Below are 19,180 nucleotides of genomic sequence, written 5' to 3'. Positions count from 1 at the left end.
ACATTCTAAAGTTTGAGAAGAAGCTCGTATTTGCCATTTGTTCCCAGATTCCAATGTGCTGTGTTTTTTCCACAGATTCGGATTCGCAATACAGCCATGAAGTGATGCCTGTTCTGTACCCGCTGTTTGTCTATCTCTATCTTGATATGGTTCAAAATGGCCTGAAAAGCGCACTGGACAGTTTCTACAGTCGTTTTCATGGAATGTTTGTGCAGAATGTTAGTCAAAAGGATGTTATTGATCAGCTGCAGACCACTTTCACTCTGCAAGACATCTTATCAAATTTAAAGCTCCAGGAGTTTCTTGACAACAAGTATGTCATCTGCCTTCAGGAGGACAGCTACAACTTTCTTCTGAGATACCTCCAAAGTGATAACCACACTGCTTTGTGCAAAATTCTTACTTCCCACATCCACCTGGATGTTCAGCCAGCCAAGAGATCAGACTACCAGCTGTATGCTAGTGGCATTACTGTAAAGAATGAGATCAATGGCATGGAATCATCAGTAATGCCCACAACAATTCTGCAGAATGAAGCTGCACTTGATTTGCTGCAGGACAGCATCAAAAAAGTCAAAGATGGGCCACCCTCACTTACAACTGTTTGCTTCTATGCATTTTACCACACAGAGCAGCTGTTAAATACAGCAGAGATCTCAACAGACAGTAAGCTGCTTGCAGCTGGTTTTGATAACTCATGTGTGAAGCTATGGAGCCTAAGATCGAGAAAGTTAAAATCTGAGCCCCACGTAGTTGACATATCCCATATCCACCTGGCTCCTGATGTCCTAGATGATGAGGTGAGTTGATATTAAGTTTGCCCTTAAGATTGTGTGGAATTGATACATGCATAACCCAAATCTGCCTTAACAAATGTTGATCAACTCCATCCATAGACCGAAAAAGGAAGAAGAGCTACAGGTGGGTCTGCCTTTACAAATACTCAACGTTATGTTCATCGGAGGATATGTTTTGTAAAGAAGTAAGCCATTTTACCACATTCAGTATGGCGTCCGTTCTTAAATGGCATACCTGGGCTTTATCAGCTACCTTGGAGTCTTGTTTAGAATGGTTAACTGTTTTCAGGGTTTACATATTGGGGTAGTAGGTCTAATTTTACTGCACAAAATGCACCTGGCAAGTTGGGGAAACACAATGGTGAGAGTAAAGTTCCAATTGGATTGTTCATTTTTGTGAAATGGAGGATTTTTCGTATTTAATATATATTCGATGGCATGTGTAGCTGCAGATAAACATGCTGTGCATTTCCTGCCATCTAGTGTTGGGCTCGGAGTGTTACAAGTTGTTTTTCTTCTAAGAAGTCTTTTCGAGTCATGAGATCGAGGGACTCCTCCCCTTTCGGCTCCATTGCGCATGGGCGTCAACTCCATCTTAGATTGTTTTCTTTTCGCCATCCGGTTCGGACGTGTTCCTCTTCGCTCTGTGTTTCCGTTCGGAAAGTTAGTTAAAATCTCGGAAAATTCGACGGTATTGTTTGCGTTCGGTATCTGGTTAGTAATCGCACATCGACACCGAAGAAAAGAAGAGCTCCGGTAGCCCTTCGGGCTTCCAGTCCTTGGCGGGGCCTGGTCAGCCCGACCGCGTGCATCTTCAAGGCTCATGGAACGGACCCCATTCCGCTTCTGCCCAGAATGCCACAATAAGTATCCTTATACAGACCAGCATTCGGTCTGTAATTTGTGTTTGTCCCCTGAACACAAAGAGGATACCTGCGAGGCCTGTCACTCATTTCGGTCGAAGAAGACGCTACGGGACCAGAGAGCTCGAAGGCTTCAAATGGCGTCGACGGAGGCAGGACATCACGACGTCGAAGAAGAGGAGACTTTCTCCATTCCTGATTCGGACTCAGACGAGGCCGAAAGTGAGCAGCCGGCGAGGCAACAAACTGAGTAAAACTGTCCCGGCCAAAACTCACAAGAAAATAATGAAAGCCCAGGGGACGCCATCGCCTGCAGGCCATGGCTTAACCCGTAAACAAGGTGACCAACCATCGGCACCGAAAAAGGGCACACACATGTCGAAGACATCCGACTCCGGTCGAGATACCGCCACAGAGTGTACTCGGCACCGAGATACTGGCTCCGACCAGACTCGGCACCGAGATATCGGCACCCCGAAACCGAAAGAGGTAGCTTTGAAGACGAAAAAGACAGCTGAAAAGGTTTCAGTGCCGAAACATCCAGCCTCGGAGCCGAAACAGAGCTCCTATACCGAAGAACAAGGCCTTTCATCACAACTACAAGGCCATAAATTCAGGCAAGAACTAGAGATGGGAGAGCCAGACTATACACAAAGAAGGCTCCATATACAGAAGGACACGGGGAAAATAAGAACTCTTACCCCAATTAAAATGAAACGGAAACTCGCTTTCCAGGAAACTGAAAAACAGCCAAAAGCTAAAGTGGCGAAAGAAAAAACACCACCACGTTTTTCACCACAGCCATCGCCACAGCAATCACCGCAACTGTCCCCAATTGCAACACCACCAATGATGCAATCACCAAGGCACACAGGGATGAGCCAAGATGACACAGATGCATGGGATCTATACGATGCACCAGTATCTGACAATAGTCCGGATTGCTACCCGGCAAGACCATCACCACCAGAAGACAGTACTGCTTACATGCAGGTGGTGTCCAGAGCAGCTACTTTTCACAATGTAGCACTGCATGCAGAACCTATAGAGGATTACTTTTTATTCAATACTCTGTCATCAACACATAGCCAATACTAGAGTCTGCCTATGTTACCAGGCATGTTAAAACATGCAAAACAGGTGTTTCAGGACCCAGTAAAAGGCAGAGCCATCACACCTAGGGTGGAGAAGAAGTACAAACCTCCCCCTACTGACCCTGTGTACATCACGCAACAACTAACACCTGACTCAGTGATAGAAGGAGCAGCCCGGGAAAGGGCAAACTCACAGACTTCTGGGGATGCCCCACCTCCCGACAAAGAAAGTCGAAGCTTTGATGCAGCAGGGAAAAGGGTTGCAGCACAGGCAACCAATCAATGGCGCATTGCCAATTCACAAGCTTTATTGGCAAGATATGACAGGGCTCATTGGGACGAAATGCAGCATTTCATTGAACATCTTCCCAAAGAGTTTCAAAAGCGTGCACAACAAGTGGTGGAGGAGGGCAAAGTATCCCCAACAATCAGATACGATCGGCTATGGACGCAGCAGACCCAGCCGCCAGAACAGTAAAAACGGCGGTCACTATTCTGAGACACGCATGGCTACGCACCTCCGGATTTAAGCCAGAGATCCAGCAGGCTGTGCTTAATATGCCTTTTAATGGACAACAGTTGTTTGGGCCGGAGGTGGATTCAGCTATAGAAAAGCTAAAGAAGGACACTGACATGGCCAAAGCCATGGGCGTGCTGTACTCCCCACAGAGCAGAGGCACCTTTAGGAAGCCACACTTTAGAGGGGGGTTTCGAGCCCAAAGCACAGAACCTTCAACCTCACAGGCCAGACCCACATACCAGGGCCAATACCAAAGAGGAGGCTTTCGGGGACAATACAGAGGTGGACAGTTCCCTAAAACAAGAGGGAAATTCTAAAGTCCAAAAACCCCACAAACTAAACAGTGACTTCACTGTCACAAATCCCCAACACATAATACCCGTGGGGGGGAGACTCACAAACTATTACAAAAATTGGGAAGACATAACTACGGACTTGTGGGTCCTAGCCATTATCCAACATGGTTATTGCATAGAATTCCTACAATTACTGCCAAATGAGCCTCAAAAGCACACAACATGTCCAAACAGCACTTGGATCTATTACAACTAGAAGTCCAAGCGTTGTTACAAAAAGAAGCAATAGAAATGGTACCCAACCATCAAAAAGGAACAGGTGTTTATTCCCTGTATTTTCTAATACCAAAAAAGGACAAAACACTGAGACCCATCTTAAATCTCAGAACACTAAATCTTTACATCAAATCAGATCACTTTCACATGGTGACACTTCAAGATGTGATTCCCTTGCTCAAACAAGAAGACTACATGTCAACATTACACCTCAAGGATGCTTACTTCCATATATCCATACATCCTTCCCACAGGAAATACTTAAGGTTTGTAATCCAAGGAGTACATTACCAATTCAAAGTGTTACCATTCGGGATAACAACAGCACCAAGGGTATTTACAAAATGCCTTGCAGTAGTAGCAGCACATATCAGAAGACAGCACATACACGTATTCCCGTACCTAGACGATTGGTTAATAAAAACCAGCACTCAGAAACAGTGTCTTCAACACACAAAATACATCATAGAAACCCTTCACAAGTTAGGGTTCTCAATAACCTACCTAAAGTCACACTTACAACAGTGTCAAATACAACAATACTTAGGAGCAACAATCAACACAGAAAAAGGGATTGCCACTCCAAGTCCACAAAGGGTACAAGCATTCCAAAACGTAATACAAAGCATGCACCCAAACCAACAGTATCAAGTAAAGTTAGTGATGAAACTTCTAGGCATGATGTCTTCATGCATAACCATTGTCCCAAACGCAAGATTACACATGCGGCCCTTACAACAGTGCCTAGCAAAACAATGGACACAAGCACAGGATCAACTTCAAGATCTAGTGTTGATAGACCGCCAAACACACTCCTCGCTTCAATGGTGGAATCCTATAAATTTAAACCAAGGGGGGCCTTTCCAAGACCCAGTGCCTCAATACGTGATCACAACAGATGCTTCCATGGTAGGGTGGGGAGCACACCTCAACCAACACAGCATCCAGGGACAATGGGACAATCAACAAAGACAACTTCATATAAATCAACTAGAACTACTAGCAGTGTTTCTAGCATTGAAAGCATTTCAACCGTTAATAGCCCACAAACACATTCTTGTCAAAACAGATAACATGACAACAATGTATTACCTAAACAAACAGGGAGGGACACACTCATCACAGCTGTGTCTCTTAGCACAGAAGATTTGGCATTGGGCGATTCACATTCGCCTAATAGCACAATACATCCCAGGAATTCAAAACCAGTTAGCTGACAATCTCAGTCGAGATCACCAACAGACCCACGAATGGGAAGTTCATCCCCAGATACTGCAAACTTACTTTCAAAACTGGGGAACACCACAAATAGACCTATTCGCAACAAAAGCAAACTCAAAATGCCAAAACTTCGCATCCAGGTACCCACACCCTCAATCCAAGGGCAATGCGTTATGGATGAGTTGGTCAGGGATATTTGCTTACGCTTTTCCTCCTCTCCCACTCCTTCCGTATCTAGTAAACAAATTGAGTCAAAACAAACTCAAACTAATGCTAGTAGCACCAACTTGGGCTCGCCAACCATGGTACACAACACTACTAGACCCGTCAGTGGTACCTCATGTCAAACTACCAAACAGACCAGATCTGTTAACTCAACACAAACAACAAATCAGACACCCTAATCCAGCATCGCTCAATCTAGCAATCTGGCTCCTGAAGTCTTAGAATTTGGACATCTAGACCTTACACAAGAATGTATGGAGGTCATTAAACAAGCTAGGAAACCTACTACAAGACATTGCTACGCAAATAAATGGAAAAGATTTGTTTATTACTGTCATAATAACCAAATTCAACCACTACATGCATCAACAAAAAACATTGTAAGCGATTTATTACACTTACAAAAGTCTAAGTTAGCTTTTTCATCCATTAAAATACATCTCACAGCAATTTCTGCCTATCTGCAAATTACACATTCAACATCACTCTTTAGAATCCCAGTCATAAAAGCATTTATGGAGGGTCTAAAAAGAATCATTCCCCCAAGGACACCACCAGTGCCTTCATGGAATCTCAATATTGTTTTAACACCATTTGAACCCATGCACTTGTGTGAGATACAATACTTAACATGGAAAGTAGCCTTCCTAATAGCTATCACATCTCTTAGAAGAGTAAGTGAAATACAAGCATTTACCATACAAGAACCCTTTATACAAATACACAAACATAAAGTGGTTCTACGCACAAATCGCAAATTTTTGCCAAAAGTTATATCACCGTTCCACCTAAATAAAACTGTGGAACTCCCAGTATTTTTCCCACAGCCAGACTCAGTAGCTGAAAGAGCATTACATACATTAGACATTAAAAGGGCACTAATGTATTACATTGATAGAACCAAACAATTTCGCAAAACGAAACAATTGTTTGTAGCTTTTCAAAAGCCTCATGCAGAAAATCCAATATCCAAACAAGGCATTGCCAGATGGATAGTTAAGTGTATTCAAACCTGCTATGTTAAGACAAAGAGAGATCTACCTATTACACCTAAGGCACACTCTATTAGAAAGAAAGGCGCCACAATGGCGTTTTTAGGAAATATACCAATGACAGAAATATGTAAGGCAGCCACATGGTCTACGCCTCATACATTCACAAAAAATTACTGTGTGGATGTGTTAACAACACAACAAGCCACAGTAGGACAGGCAGTATTACGAACATTATTTCAAACAACTTCAACTCCTACAGGCTAATCCACAGCTTTTGGGGAGATAACTGCTTACTAGTCTATGCACAGCATGTGTATCTGCAGCTACACATGCCATCGAACGTAAAATGTCACTTACCCAGTGTACATCTGTTCGTGGCATGAGACGCTGCAGATTCACATGTGCCCTCCCACTTCCCCGGGAGCCTGTAGCCGTTTAAGTTGATAAAAATAAACTAGTACAATTGTAAATTTGTAAATATATATCACTTTTAAACACATTATGTACATACATACTTACTCCATTGCATGGGCACTATTACTATATACACAACTCCTACCTCACCCTCTGCGGGGAAAACAATCTAAGATGGAGTCGACGCCCATGCGCAATGGAGCCGAAAGGGGAGGAGTCCCTCGATCTCGTGACTCGAAACGACTTCTTCGAAGAAAAACAACTTGTAACACTCCGAGCCCAACACTAGATGGCAGGATAATGCACAGCATGTGAATCTGCAGCGTCTCATGCCACGAACAGATGTACACTGGGTAAGTGACATTTTCCATATATATATTTCTGGTCTGTCCTTTGAATGTTAGACTAATTTTGTAAAGTTCACTTAAAGCATGTTTTTATTTTTGTGATTACCATTTTCATTTTCTTTGCATCAAAGCTTTTTCAACATTTAGGCATGTAGAAGTGTCCTTTGTAATGTGTAATTCAAATGAAACTTTCCTTGTGGTCTCTGTCACGCTGAGAGGAATAGTACGGCAGAGATGCAGATTTGGGTGGAGAGATGATCTTCGTAGGGGCACAATGGATATCTGATTTGAAATGAGAAAAAATAAACTGAATACCCCATTGTACTTTTTCAAGCTATTTTCCCTCCTTCCCAACCATTTGGCAGTGCTCCGTGGAGCTGGTAGAATTAAAAAAAAATCTTGCTTTTAAAAAAAGAACATTCACTTTCAAACAATTTGGAGCTTCCATGAACAAGGATAACTCGGTAGGCTGTAACCCTTATAAATGAGTCCTCATCCTCTGCTCAGTTCCTTTCATTTACTCCTAATGGGCACCTTCTAGGGTTCAGGTTCTCTGGTGCATGTGGCATATACCAAAGTCAGCAACTCCTGTCTTTGTTGGTAAGGGCGCCATCTTATTCTGGGATCATCTGCTATTCATTTACTTGTCAGAACCTCTGGACACAGACACTTGCAAATAAATCCCAGAGGAAAGGCTAAAAGGTTTGCACCTGTTCACACATGACCTATTCTAAATAGTTGTGCAGTTGCTTCTGCATTAAATTCCCCCATTCCCCTATCAATGGGGAGTGTAGCATCCTAGAGCTGATCAGGCTGTCTGGCAAAATTCCTCATAGGTAGAAATTGACTTTTTTGATGAAAGTCTTTCTGTCGGGTCGTTTTTTCCTCATCATCGTATAGATTCATTGTTTCTCTGCTACAACAGGAAACAACTGAGCCTCTTTCTTCCTCCTCTCTGTGTACCCTTTTTTCCCTTGCTTGTGGGTTAGAATCTCGCTCCTCTTTTTTTCTCCCACTCTTTTCTCCTGTCCCTTCTTTATCCTGCTAGTTACAGCTGTTAGTTCCTTACCTAAGTCTAACCATTCTTTTGTACCTCAATTGTCTCCCTGTCTCTACTGATATACCTCAGTGCCCCTGTTCTTCCCTGTACCCTACTCTACCAATCTTTGCCTATACCATAGTTTCTACTGGATATTTCTAGCCACATATTCCTTACATTTAGAATATCCCCAGGCACTGGACTAAATATACAGTATTCATTAATGAGCTGCATATAGATGCCACCCTTGCATGCTGATGTCAGTCCTTTAATTTCCATGCCCTTCGACGTGGAGCGGAAGCTCTGCTCCTAACTTCGTAAAAAAAACAGACTTTTCACTGTGCGCCAAAGACAATATCTCTGCTGAAATCCACAGGATTCAAACTGGTCTGAGACCGCAGGAAGCAGATTTAGGATGTTAATTGGCTGGGGATCCTGTCAGTACACCTTGACACTGCCCTGAGCTCCGGTTACCCAGTGAATGCTGGCGACCTACTCCTCCATGAGAGACAGAGTGGTCTGGCCATGTTGGCGTTTTCAGCAGATACTGGACACTGGGGAGGAGGGGAAGAGAGTATTATGGTTTCTTGGGCCCAGATCATAGAAGACCAGGGGATTGTTTGTGAATGTGGTGGAGAGTTTCTCCCCTGTTTGTGGTTTTGACCTGACAGCAGGAGCACTCACACTTCATCCAATACCAGAGGAAGCGGTAGAAAGAAAAGGATTATTAAGCACATGCTCTGGCAAGAAATTACCAGAACAATGTAGAATAGTTGGTGCCCTGTAAGGGGTGGTGACCTTGGTGAATTTTCAGGGGACCTGATGGGTACAGAACAAGAGTCCAGTGACTTGACAGCCAAAAGCAAATTTCGCCAAGCATTTAAATATTTTAAATAAGATATAGTGAGGCTGAGAGAGCCTACAGAAGGATCTATATGATGCGCTCTTATAAAGGACAGGAGTTGGTCCAGTCTCCATAAACTGGGAGCACAGTGTGGCACTAGTGTCTTAAACACTAAGTTTCACACCACACCAAAAAAAGGTAAGAAGGCAAGTAATTACAAAGGTGTGCTTTTCACATAATCAAGGACCACTCCTTGGAGATGGTGCTCAAGCAAAAATACTTCAAGTCCATCACAGATGTCTTTCGAGGCCACAGCATCAAATACAGATATGGATATGCCGTCAAGCTCACCTATGATGGAAATGTAGGCAGCACACCATTGCCTCCCTGGAGAAAGTCTGGGTGGCCTAGGAACTATACGTAGACCAAAAATGTGCTGCGCAACTGGTCACTTGGAACAGCTTGTAAAGTAGACAGTGATTCTTTGGAATCATTCAGTAGACATTACTTAGTTCTAGGTCATATTAATGTGTCCTAGTAAATGTGTAAAGAAAATATAAAAACGTTTCAAAGAGTATATTTTAAAAAATAGCGTTCAAGATTGTTGCCATATATATTCAAAATGATCTGAACTGGTCCCTCTAGACAATTAGACAGTGAAAATGAGATTGAGTAACTTGGGGGGGGGGGGGGGGGGGCAGCAGTGCACAAGACTTTCTTACAACAAAAAACAGCTGGCAAGATTGCTCTAAAAAATACAAAATAGTTTTTTAAAGTTGTAATATGGTAGAAGGTAACATTTGAGGTAGGTTACACCTTTAATTTATCTGTGTGCACGAGGTGCTAAAACGTTTCTGGTGTGCTAATGGCCTTTTAAAGAACTCCATTGTATGAATAAAAATTGACACAGTTTTTTCATAAGTTTAAAAATATTGCATCATACTGTGCCTATGAACCACATTTTACAGTAAGATTATCTGACTGCCATCTCACACTCCTAACAACCCACAGCACAGACTCACCCTCGTTCTTTCTGTAACACTGATTTTTTTTTAGGCCACCTACAGTCTTACCATGCCACTGCCTCTGGCCAGTACCCTGAGGCAGAAAATTGTTCCAGCATCTCAGCTGGTGCTTTATTTCTCAATGTGTTTGGCGTTTGGTGGGCAAATGTTTATGAATGTTTTCTACCTTCCACCAGCATCCAAATCTTCCAGGACCCCAAGAAGTGCCAGCTTTGGTTGTAGGATTGATCACACTATTGCTACTTAAAGGGCTTTTTCAAATCCCCCCTCATTTCACATACTACTCCCCCCCCCCCCCCCCCCCCCCAAAAAAAACAAGCACACCTCCCCCCACCCACCCCAAAATGCCTGAGAATGCGCAGCATGACCTGTTTGAAGTTTGACTGCTGGGTCACAGACATTGTACTGTTGCTAGCAGGAGGTCAAACAGATTTATTTTAAACCTCTGTTAAACTAGAATTATCAGAGATAATCAGAACCACAACAAGAATATTGACAGACTCTGATTGGGGGTCGGCCATTTTGCATGAATCATCTTGCTAATTAGGGGTTATGTTAATAAACTTCAGATGTGTGAACAATCTTAAAAAATATTGTAGAGATGGTCTGACCTTAGTATGTGACTTTGGGGACTTTAAGGAGTTTCCAGATGTCCACCCTTTCCTGGTGCCTGAACTTTTTTCTGGGGATGGATGTAGGACTAAGACATGTTTGTATCCAGTGCAGATACCATGGATGGTGTAACACACTTGTTTACATTAACAATGGAGTTGGATCTAGAAATGGCTTTGGTGTTAAGACACGCTCCTGTTGCACCTTCGGTTTTGCAACACTTTTGAAAGGGGCACAGAAATAAACAATTCTTGTATATAAAAGTTGAAATCTCTGGAAAAAGGATCTGTACAGAGACAAAAGCTCATATTAAATCCACACAAAGGAAAAAGGCAGGGGAGTTGATATATACCATTGGCTGATGTACATCAACTTTGAAGTGAATCTTCAATAAGACAACTAAATAGATCTACTGGACTAACCTGGCAGAGAAAGAAAAATCTGACTTTTATAGAGGACGTTTCAGAAGAGCAAGGAGCCTATCCTGTCTCTAAAAAGACAAAGAAAACAATGCAAGAAACGGAAAATGTAGTTCTCTTAAAGTCAGTAGTTTGGGCGAGCCAATAGTGGTTCTCACACAAACCAACATGAAACAGGAAAATGAAGAACAAAATTAGGAGGATGATTGTAGTGCTTTCCTCTTATTTAGTTTTAAAGCACTAACATAACACACATTAGAAATGCACTTGTGAGGTCAAAGAAGACTTTTATTGTTGTTAATTCTTCCCCAACCCCAATTTTTATGTATGACGAATTAGTAGCTTTCAAGTCCGCGTTAATCAAACAAAATAGATCAGTTTGCAATATACACAGCAGGTTATATTTATAAGATATTGAATGCAAAGCAAAACAAATACTTCACCGTGTGGGAAACTATCTACAGCTTCATCTTTCTAAGGTCTGCAAGCTGATGACCCCTGTCAGCCGCGAGAAAGAGATTCATCTACCCACACGGGATTGCTGGCAGCTGGCGCCAAGCTCCAGCACGAGGTCCGGCAGATTCGAATCTGACTCTCTGCAGCCTGTTACATTCGTTACAAAGGTGTGCCCCCTCCTCTCAGACCTGGGAAACTGAGCAAGCCTTTTGGAGACTGGCCAGGTCTCCAAGACTACTCCTGTTCCCAAGCTCAAGCGAAGAAAAAAAACAACACCCATGTACTCTCTCTTATCATGTGTAGTCTACTGTGAGAAAAACATCTTGGTTCTCTGGTGCAAAAACACAGCTTGGAAAAATACAGCTTGGATTCTCAACTGCAATGTCTAACTCCACGTTAAAGGCAATAGGCAGCTAACCTAAATATCAAATGCAATGTCATGTTAAAGGCAATAGGCAGCTAACCTAAATATCAAATGCAATGTCTAGTGTCATGTCAAAGCCAATAAGCATCTAAGCTGAATACAAAATGCAATGTCTTATATCATGTCAAAGCCCATAGGCAGCTGAGCTGAATACAAAATGCAATGTATAATATCATGTCAAAGCCAATAGGCAGCTGAGCTGAATACAAAATGCAATGTATAATATCATGTCAAAGCCAATAGGCAGCTGAGCTGAGCTGAATACAAAATGCAATGTATAATATCATGTCAAAGCCAATAGGCAGTTAAGCTGAATATAAAATGCAATATGTAATATCATGTCAAAGCCAATAGGCAGAATATCTAATAGCATGTCAAAGTCAATAGGCAGCTAAACTGAATACATCATGTCAAAGCCAATAGGAATGCAATGTCAAAGCCAATAGGCGGCTAGACTGGATACAGCATGTCAAAGCCAATAGGCAGAATACAGAATGTAATGGCTAATGCAATGTCAAAGCCCATAGGCGGCTCAACTGAATACAGAAAGTAATGGCTAATGCCATGTCAAAGCCAATAGGCAGAATACAGAATGTAATGACTAATGCAATGTCAAAGCCCATAGGCGGCTCAACTGAACAAAACATACCATGTGCTACTGGTGAACATTGAGCAACTAATATGCGCAGTGGTGAAACACAAAGTCATTGGTCAAACAAACTCCATCAAATGGCAGTACATTCCGCCCTTTGACCAATGAATTTTTGTTTCACATATCTCTTGTTTCAAACAAAAAAAAAAAAACATCAGCACAAAAAAAAAACATTATCAGCAAATCAGATTTGAATGATCAAAGCAATCCCTGTAAAGCAATAGAAGTGAATTAACACATTGATTTCATAACCTTTCACATCAGATACATCTACATAGAAAAGACTGGGCAATTTTTATACGCTGAATGAGTCTCTAATTCAACAGTGTTAGCAATTTGATGTGGCATGAGTTCTGCTCATGTAAAGGTGCACGGTCCACCTGAAAGGTTTGCTGGAAGATAAGCAAAAGTCAGAGTTCCATACGAGAGGGAAAAAAAAAAAAAATCACAGCTTAGTTCCAGTGGAAGAATGCAATCAAACAAGTTGAACTTGAACTGAAGGCGCAGTTTGCGCAAAATGGATCCATGGTGCTGGCACTTTACTCAGCCAGGTTCAGGTTGGGGATTCGGTCCCTTCCCCGACCCCACACGCACACACCGGAAGGGGGACCACACAGCACACTCAGGGACAGTGGCGAAACGTGGTAGGATCTGCAAAAGAAACAAGTATGACTTTTCTTGCAAATAACATTTTTCATTTAAACTGCACCCTTCCTCTTCCTTTCCCTGTTTTATAATCAGCAGGACGTTTTTGAGGCCCTTTGTTATATTTTCTGCAGGTTCTGGAGAATCACTTGGGGCTTCAGCCCACACATCAGCACTGAGGTTTTTATCTGCTGCGCCACAGCTTCCCTTTTCTTGCACTGTCTGAAGGGCTGGGGCAGACTCATTCTTTACCAAACCTCCATTCACTGCATTTTTGTCAAGTTGGGCCATTCTGTCTCCAATTTGTATGAATGAATCAGATTCTTTTCTAGCTATCAGCATAATTTCGATTTTTCCTTGGTAGTTTTCAGCAATCACTCTCCCTAAAACCTGATCAATTTGCCATTTCTGTCCTGGTAACTTTCCTCTCCCCAACTGCTCTGTGACTGCTTGCATGACAGATTGCTTTTGTGCGTGCTGCACAGTTTTTATCAAATCTAGGGGAATGTGCATCTCTCTCATCTCTGCCCACCTGTAAGTGGCTTTTTCTCTCAGCTGTTCACATTTCTGGGGCACCCACTTAGCCATCCCCACTAAGGCACAATTCTGGGTGTACACTTCTCTCTCTGAATTTTTCTCATTAACATCTGCAAGGTAATTGAACCAGTTAGGTGCTAAAACATTAGCAATGAACCAAAAATCAGCGTAAAAATGACACATCTCACGTAGCTCTTGCTTTAAAATCTGACACACATTATACAACGCTGTTCCTTCTACTGTGCCAGAAAACAACATTTCAGTCAATGAATCATTAGTAAAACAAACATGCTTTTTATCTTCAGTAGACACGAATTCAAATGGTGCACACAACTTCACCGGTAATTCTTTTACCTGTGGTACTCTAGCCCTGTCTTGCAAGTACCAGATCCAGTGTATGATCCTAGCTAGGGGCACTATTTTCTTTCCTTGTTCTTGATTTACATGTACATCAGTTTTTCCTTCTTGCACTGCGCAGAAACCTGAAGTCTGCATTATTTCATTTGCCAAATCACAAGCGCGCAGCTGCATATAATTTTTCACAGTGACCATATACAAAAGTGTTAGGATTTCTCTCAAATGAGGGGATATTCTTTTTCCAAAAATCAAACAAGCTAATGCAACTCGGTGTCTCTTTCTCTAAAATCTTTCGTTTTACTTGTGCATTTTGCAACGGTAACTCGTAAATCACATTCTGGTCTCTCTCGTCCATGTTATCAGTTAAGGAATGCATTTTGTCTGCCAAAAACCCTGGCTCACACGAAAACTCAGTGCAGCTCGGAGCTGTCTTAACCCCCTCATTACTGGAATGGGACAAGAAAGCCTTTTTATAACTTTCAGTCGGGCTAATTTGCTCACGTAAATTCCTATTTTCATGTTCCAACTTCCTACATTTCTCCTGCATTTCTCTGTAAGCAGATAAAGGTATCCAGACCTTTCTGTCATCATTACTTCCAAAAGACACTTTTTCTACATATGTACAACAGAAATTATTTCTCAAAACCCTATCAGGCATTTTAGCTACACATGCATTTTCAAAAATGGTCTGCTGTGCTTCTGTAATTCTCCAAACAGAAAACAATTCACAGTTTTTCTTAGCACCATCGGGCAGTTTATCAACACATGCATTCTCAGACATGGTCTGCCGTGCTACTGTGATTCTCCAAACAAAAAACAACTTACAGTTTTTCTTAGCACCATCAGGCAGTTTATCAACACATGCATTCCCAGACATGGTCTGCCGTGCTACTGTGATTCTCCAAAAAAACAATTTCTGTAATTCTCCAAACAACAAAAACAATTACACTTTTAAAGTGTGCACTTAGAAATCTACCAACTCGTCAACACCCTCTTAATCACCTCTTAATGACCGACCCCACTCCTGGTACCAATTATAGTGCTTTCCTCTTATTTAGTTTTAAAGCACTAACATAACACACATTAGAAATGGACTTTTATTGTTGTTAATTCTTCCCCAACCCCAATTTTTATGTATGACGAATTAGTAGCTTTCAAGTCCGCGTTAATCAAACAAAATATATCAGTTTGCAATATACACAGCAGGTTATATTTATAAGATATTGAATGCAAAGCAAAACAAATACTTCACCGTGTGGGAAACTATCTACAGCTTCATCTTTCTAAGGTCTGCAAGCTGATGACCCCTGTCAGCCGCGAGAAAGAGATTCATCTACCCACACGGGATTGCTGGCAGCTGGCGCCAAGCTCCAGCACGAGGTCCGGCAGATTCGAATCTGACTCTCTGCAGCCTGTTACATTCGTTACAAAGGTGTGCCCCCTCCTCTCAGACCTGGGAAACTGAGCAAGCCTTTTGGAGACTGGCCAGGTCTCCAAGACTACTCCTGTTCCCAAGCTCAAGCGAAGAAAAAACAACGCCCATGTACTCTCTCTTATCATGTCTAGTCTACTGTGAGAAAAACATCTTGGTTCTCTGGTGCAAAAACACAGCTTGGAAAAATACAGCTTGGATTCTCAACTGCAATGTCTAACTCCACGTTAAAGGCAATAGGCAGCTAACCTAAATATCAAATGCAATGTCATGTTAAAGGCAATAGGCAGCTAACCTAAATATCAAATGCAATGTCTAGTGTCATGTCAAAGCCAATAAGCATCTAAGCTGAATACAAAATGCAATGTCTTATATCATGTCAAAGCCCATAGGCAGCTGAGCTGAATACAAAATGCAATGTATAATATCATGTCAAAGCCAATAGGCAGCTGAGCTGAATACAAAATGCAATGTATAATATCATGTCAAAGCCAATAGGCAGTTAAGCTGAATATAAAATGCAATATATAATATCATGTCAAAGCCAATAGGCAGAATATCTAATAGCATGTCAAAGTCAATAGGCAGCTAAACTGAATACATCATGTCAAAGCCAATAGGAATGCAATGTCAAAGCCAATAGGCGGCTAGACTGGATACAGCATGTCAAAGCCAATAGGCAGAATGCAGAATGTAATGGCTAATGCAATGTCAAAGCCCATAGGCGGCTCAACTGAATACAGAAAGTAATGGCTAATGCCATGTCAAAGCCAATAGGCAGAATACAGAATGTAATGACTAATGCAATGTCAAAGCCCATAGGCGGCTCAACTGAACAAAACATACCATGTGCTACTGGTGAACATTGAGCAACTAATATGCGCAGTGGTGAAACACAAAGTCATTGGTCAAACAAACTCCATCAAATGGCAGTACAATGATGAACAGGGAAATGTCTGGAATAAGTACACAATGTATCCCATAGAAGAGGATCATATAAATTAATATGTATGCACGTTTTGTATGTTTTAGTATTTCTAAACCATAAGCTTTACTAGCTAGCAACAGAGCACTGTAGAGTTGCTAGCCCCAATAGGGATACTTGAGAGCAAGGGACATGGGGAGGAGGTAGAACTAGTAGAAAGTGTGAAGTCAGCCTATTGGATGTAGTGTTATTTAAAGAGGTGGACTTTTAGTTTCTCCCTCAATTGTAGGAGAGTTGGTGCTTTTCTGAAGTCGCACTGAAGGTGTTCCACTTCCTGGGTCATAGACTGAGAAAGCTTCTTCTAAAAGTGCTTGGTCTCTAATATTGTGATAACTACGCTACGTATCTGGCATTTACCTCCAGATTTGTTAGTTTGTTATCTAGGTAGACGGGAGTCTTGGCCTTCCAAGTCATTGGGCTTGTCTTGAAGATGATCCAGGCTTGCAGGGGTAGCAGTGTAGCTCCTTTAGTGCAAGGGTGTTTGGGCTGGTTTTCCTGAGCCCCTTGTTGAACTGTGCTGGCTCATTAACAATGCCTTTCAAGGTAGGGAGGGTAGACACTGGGATGACGCTGTATCTCTATTTAGGTGGGAAAGGACTAGCGCTTGATCTGTCATTCTGAAAACTTTTCCTGGGATAAAAGATTACTCCTTTCAGAAGAGTCTCAAACACTCTCTTTTGGTCTTCGTGACAATGTCTTCTTTGAGTGAGAGGTTGGGGTCGAGGGTGAAACAAGAGATTTGGCCTGGTCTGTTACTTAGAGTGTGAAGCCTGTTAGATTTAATTGGCGAGCAATGACGGAATTAGAAAATATATGGAGTTGTTGGTAAACAGGAGGAATTTGGCCTTCATAGGGAATAGCATCAGATAGTTTGTAGCTATCTAGGTTTGGATGCATCTGAGGCAGGCTTTGTGTTTCTGAAAGTCGTTTCAGGAGATTTTGGTGTTCGTTGCAACTTTGTTGTCTGCTTTCTGTGTTGATCTTGATGTTGTTTTCTGCAAGGAATGTCCAAACGGGTTCCATATAAAGACTGAAAATTATGATTGGAGAGGCGAGAGACTAAGCAGCCAATATGGCAGACATGTTTATAACACTTGGCGCCTGGACATCCTTCCTCGCCCAGCTCTACAATGAAAACTTTAACAGCATTTGTGATGTATGCTACATGCATTGTCCCGGCTCCCTATTTCAGATATTACAGGGCTGTGCTTGAAGTGAGGATGACGAAGGGTCCTGAGGTCTGATCCAGCAGGATGGGAGCATGCACTAACTGGGACAGCCGTTGTTGAAGGAGGCCCAGGAGTGGCAGTAAGTGCCAGTTGTAGCATCCTCTCCAGCCCAGGAGCGTGTAAATGACCATGCCACACATAGAGCCCTGTAACAGACTTCTTATTATTGTGTGTACGATTGCACACTATTCCCGGATCCTGTTCTAACTATTAATAATGACACCCTAGCACCTTGCAACAGTTAATCAGTTCCTGTCTATTGCGTACCTAGAACTGAAAGGGTCCTAGCGCACATAAGCTCACGCTGTTATATCTCCCCTTCTTAAATAAAAAGTATAAACAGTCACATTATATTTCTTCAATAAGTCATCAAGGTGCTCGCACTGATCAGCCAGATCGAGTACTGTGAGGTAGTTGAGAGGCACTCTGGTTGGGCACCGATGGCACCGGTTCTGATGCTGGATCTTGACTGGTACAAAAAGAACAAAAGATGGACGGAAAGGGGAAACAATGTCAAACATACAATCCCATTCAGAGATATAGGCCCAAATCCATTGTTTATTTTGCCCACCATGCCATCTCATTTTGGACAGGCGGGATCATCTTGTTCATGATTGCAGTAACTGACTAACGCAGAGATGGGTGCTTAAGATGTGACAAGTCCCAGTTGATTGTCTGTCTGGGACTATGTTCCGTCACCATGTGTCACCATCCTCAGAGGATCGACAATGAACAGGGTGTTCATTTTCCTAGTTTTTTTATGTTTGACCAGGACCCAGTCACCTTTATCCAAGACTGTTTCCTGAATTTGTTGATGCCAGTTGGCACATATTTTTGTCTTGCACTGTTGTGAAGTGTCTCTGACACGATCCTTGTCAGCATTCAACTGTCGGTCCACTGTCCACTATGCCAGTTCGGTTTTGATGCCTCTCCTGAATAACAATTTGGCAGGGCTATTGCCAGTTGTGGACTGAGGAGTTTAACAATCAGCATGGAGGGCTTGACACGAGTGTAGGAGGCTGGACTGGCTTGTAGTGAGTACCAAGGGGTACTTGCACCTTGCACCAGGCCCAGTTATCCCTTATTAGTGTATAGGGTGTCTAGCAGCTTAGGCTGATAGATAATGGTAGCTTAGCAGAGCAGCTTAGGCTGAACTAGGAGACGTGTGAAGCTACTACAGTACCACTTAGTGTCATATGCATAATATCATAAGAAAACACAATGCACAGTTATACTAAAAATAAAGGTACTTTATTTTTATGACAATATGCCAAAGTATCTTAGAGTGTACCCTCAGTGAGAGGATAGGAAATATACACAAGATATATATACACAATAGCAAAAATATGCAGTATAGTCTTAGAAAACAGTGCAAACAATGTATAGTTACAATAGGATGCAATGGGGAAACATAGGGATAGGGGCAACACAAACCATATACTCCAAAAGTGGAATGCGAACCACGAATGGACCCCA

At 42.2% G+C, this 19,180-nt stretch overlaps 1 protein-coding gene across 9 annotated transcripts in view; it reads left to right on the top strand.

The window, feature by feature from the left end:
- TAF5L (TATA-box binding protein associated factor 5 like) overlaps positions 1-19,180 on the top strand; it is a 522,668-nt gene that overhangs the window by 345,534 nt on the left and 157,954 nt on the right. For all 9 annotated transcript variants that reach the window (XM_069234935.1, XM_069234937.1, XM_069234938.1 and 6 more), the window contains one exon: positions 76-800. In XM_069234935.1, coding sequence (XP_069091036.1) covers positions 76-800 — 725 coding nt within the window. The remainder of the gene's footprint in view (positions 1-75; positions 801-19,180) is intronic.

Source organism: Pleurodeles waltl, chromosome 5, assembly GCF_031143425.1.
Source record: "Pleurodeles waltl isolate 20211129_DDA chromosome 5, aPleWal1.hap1.20221129, whole genome shotgun sequence".
In the NCBI taxonomy this organism is placed as follows: domain Eukaryota; kingdom Metazoa; phylum Chordata; class Amphibia; order Caudata; family Salamandridae; genus Pleurodeles; species Pleurodeles waltl.
Note: the sequence above shows the minus strand (reverse complement) of the source record. Positions and strands in the feature narration are given on the sequence as shown.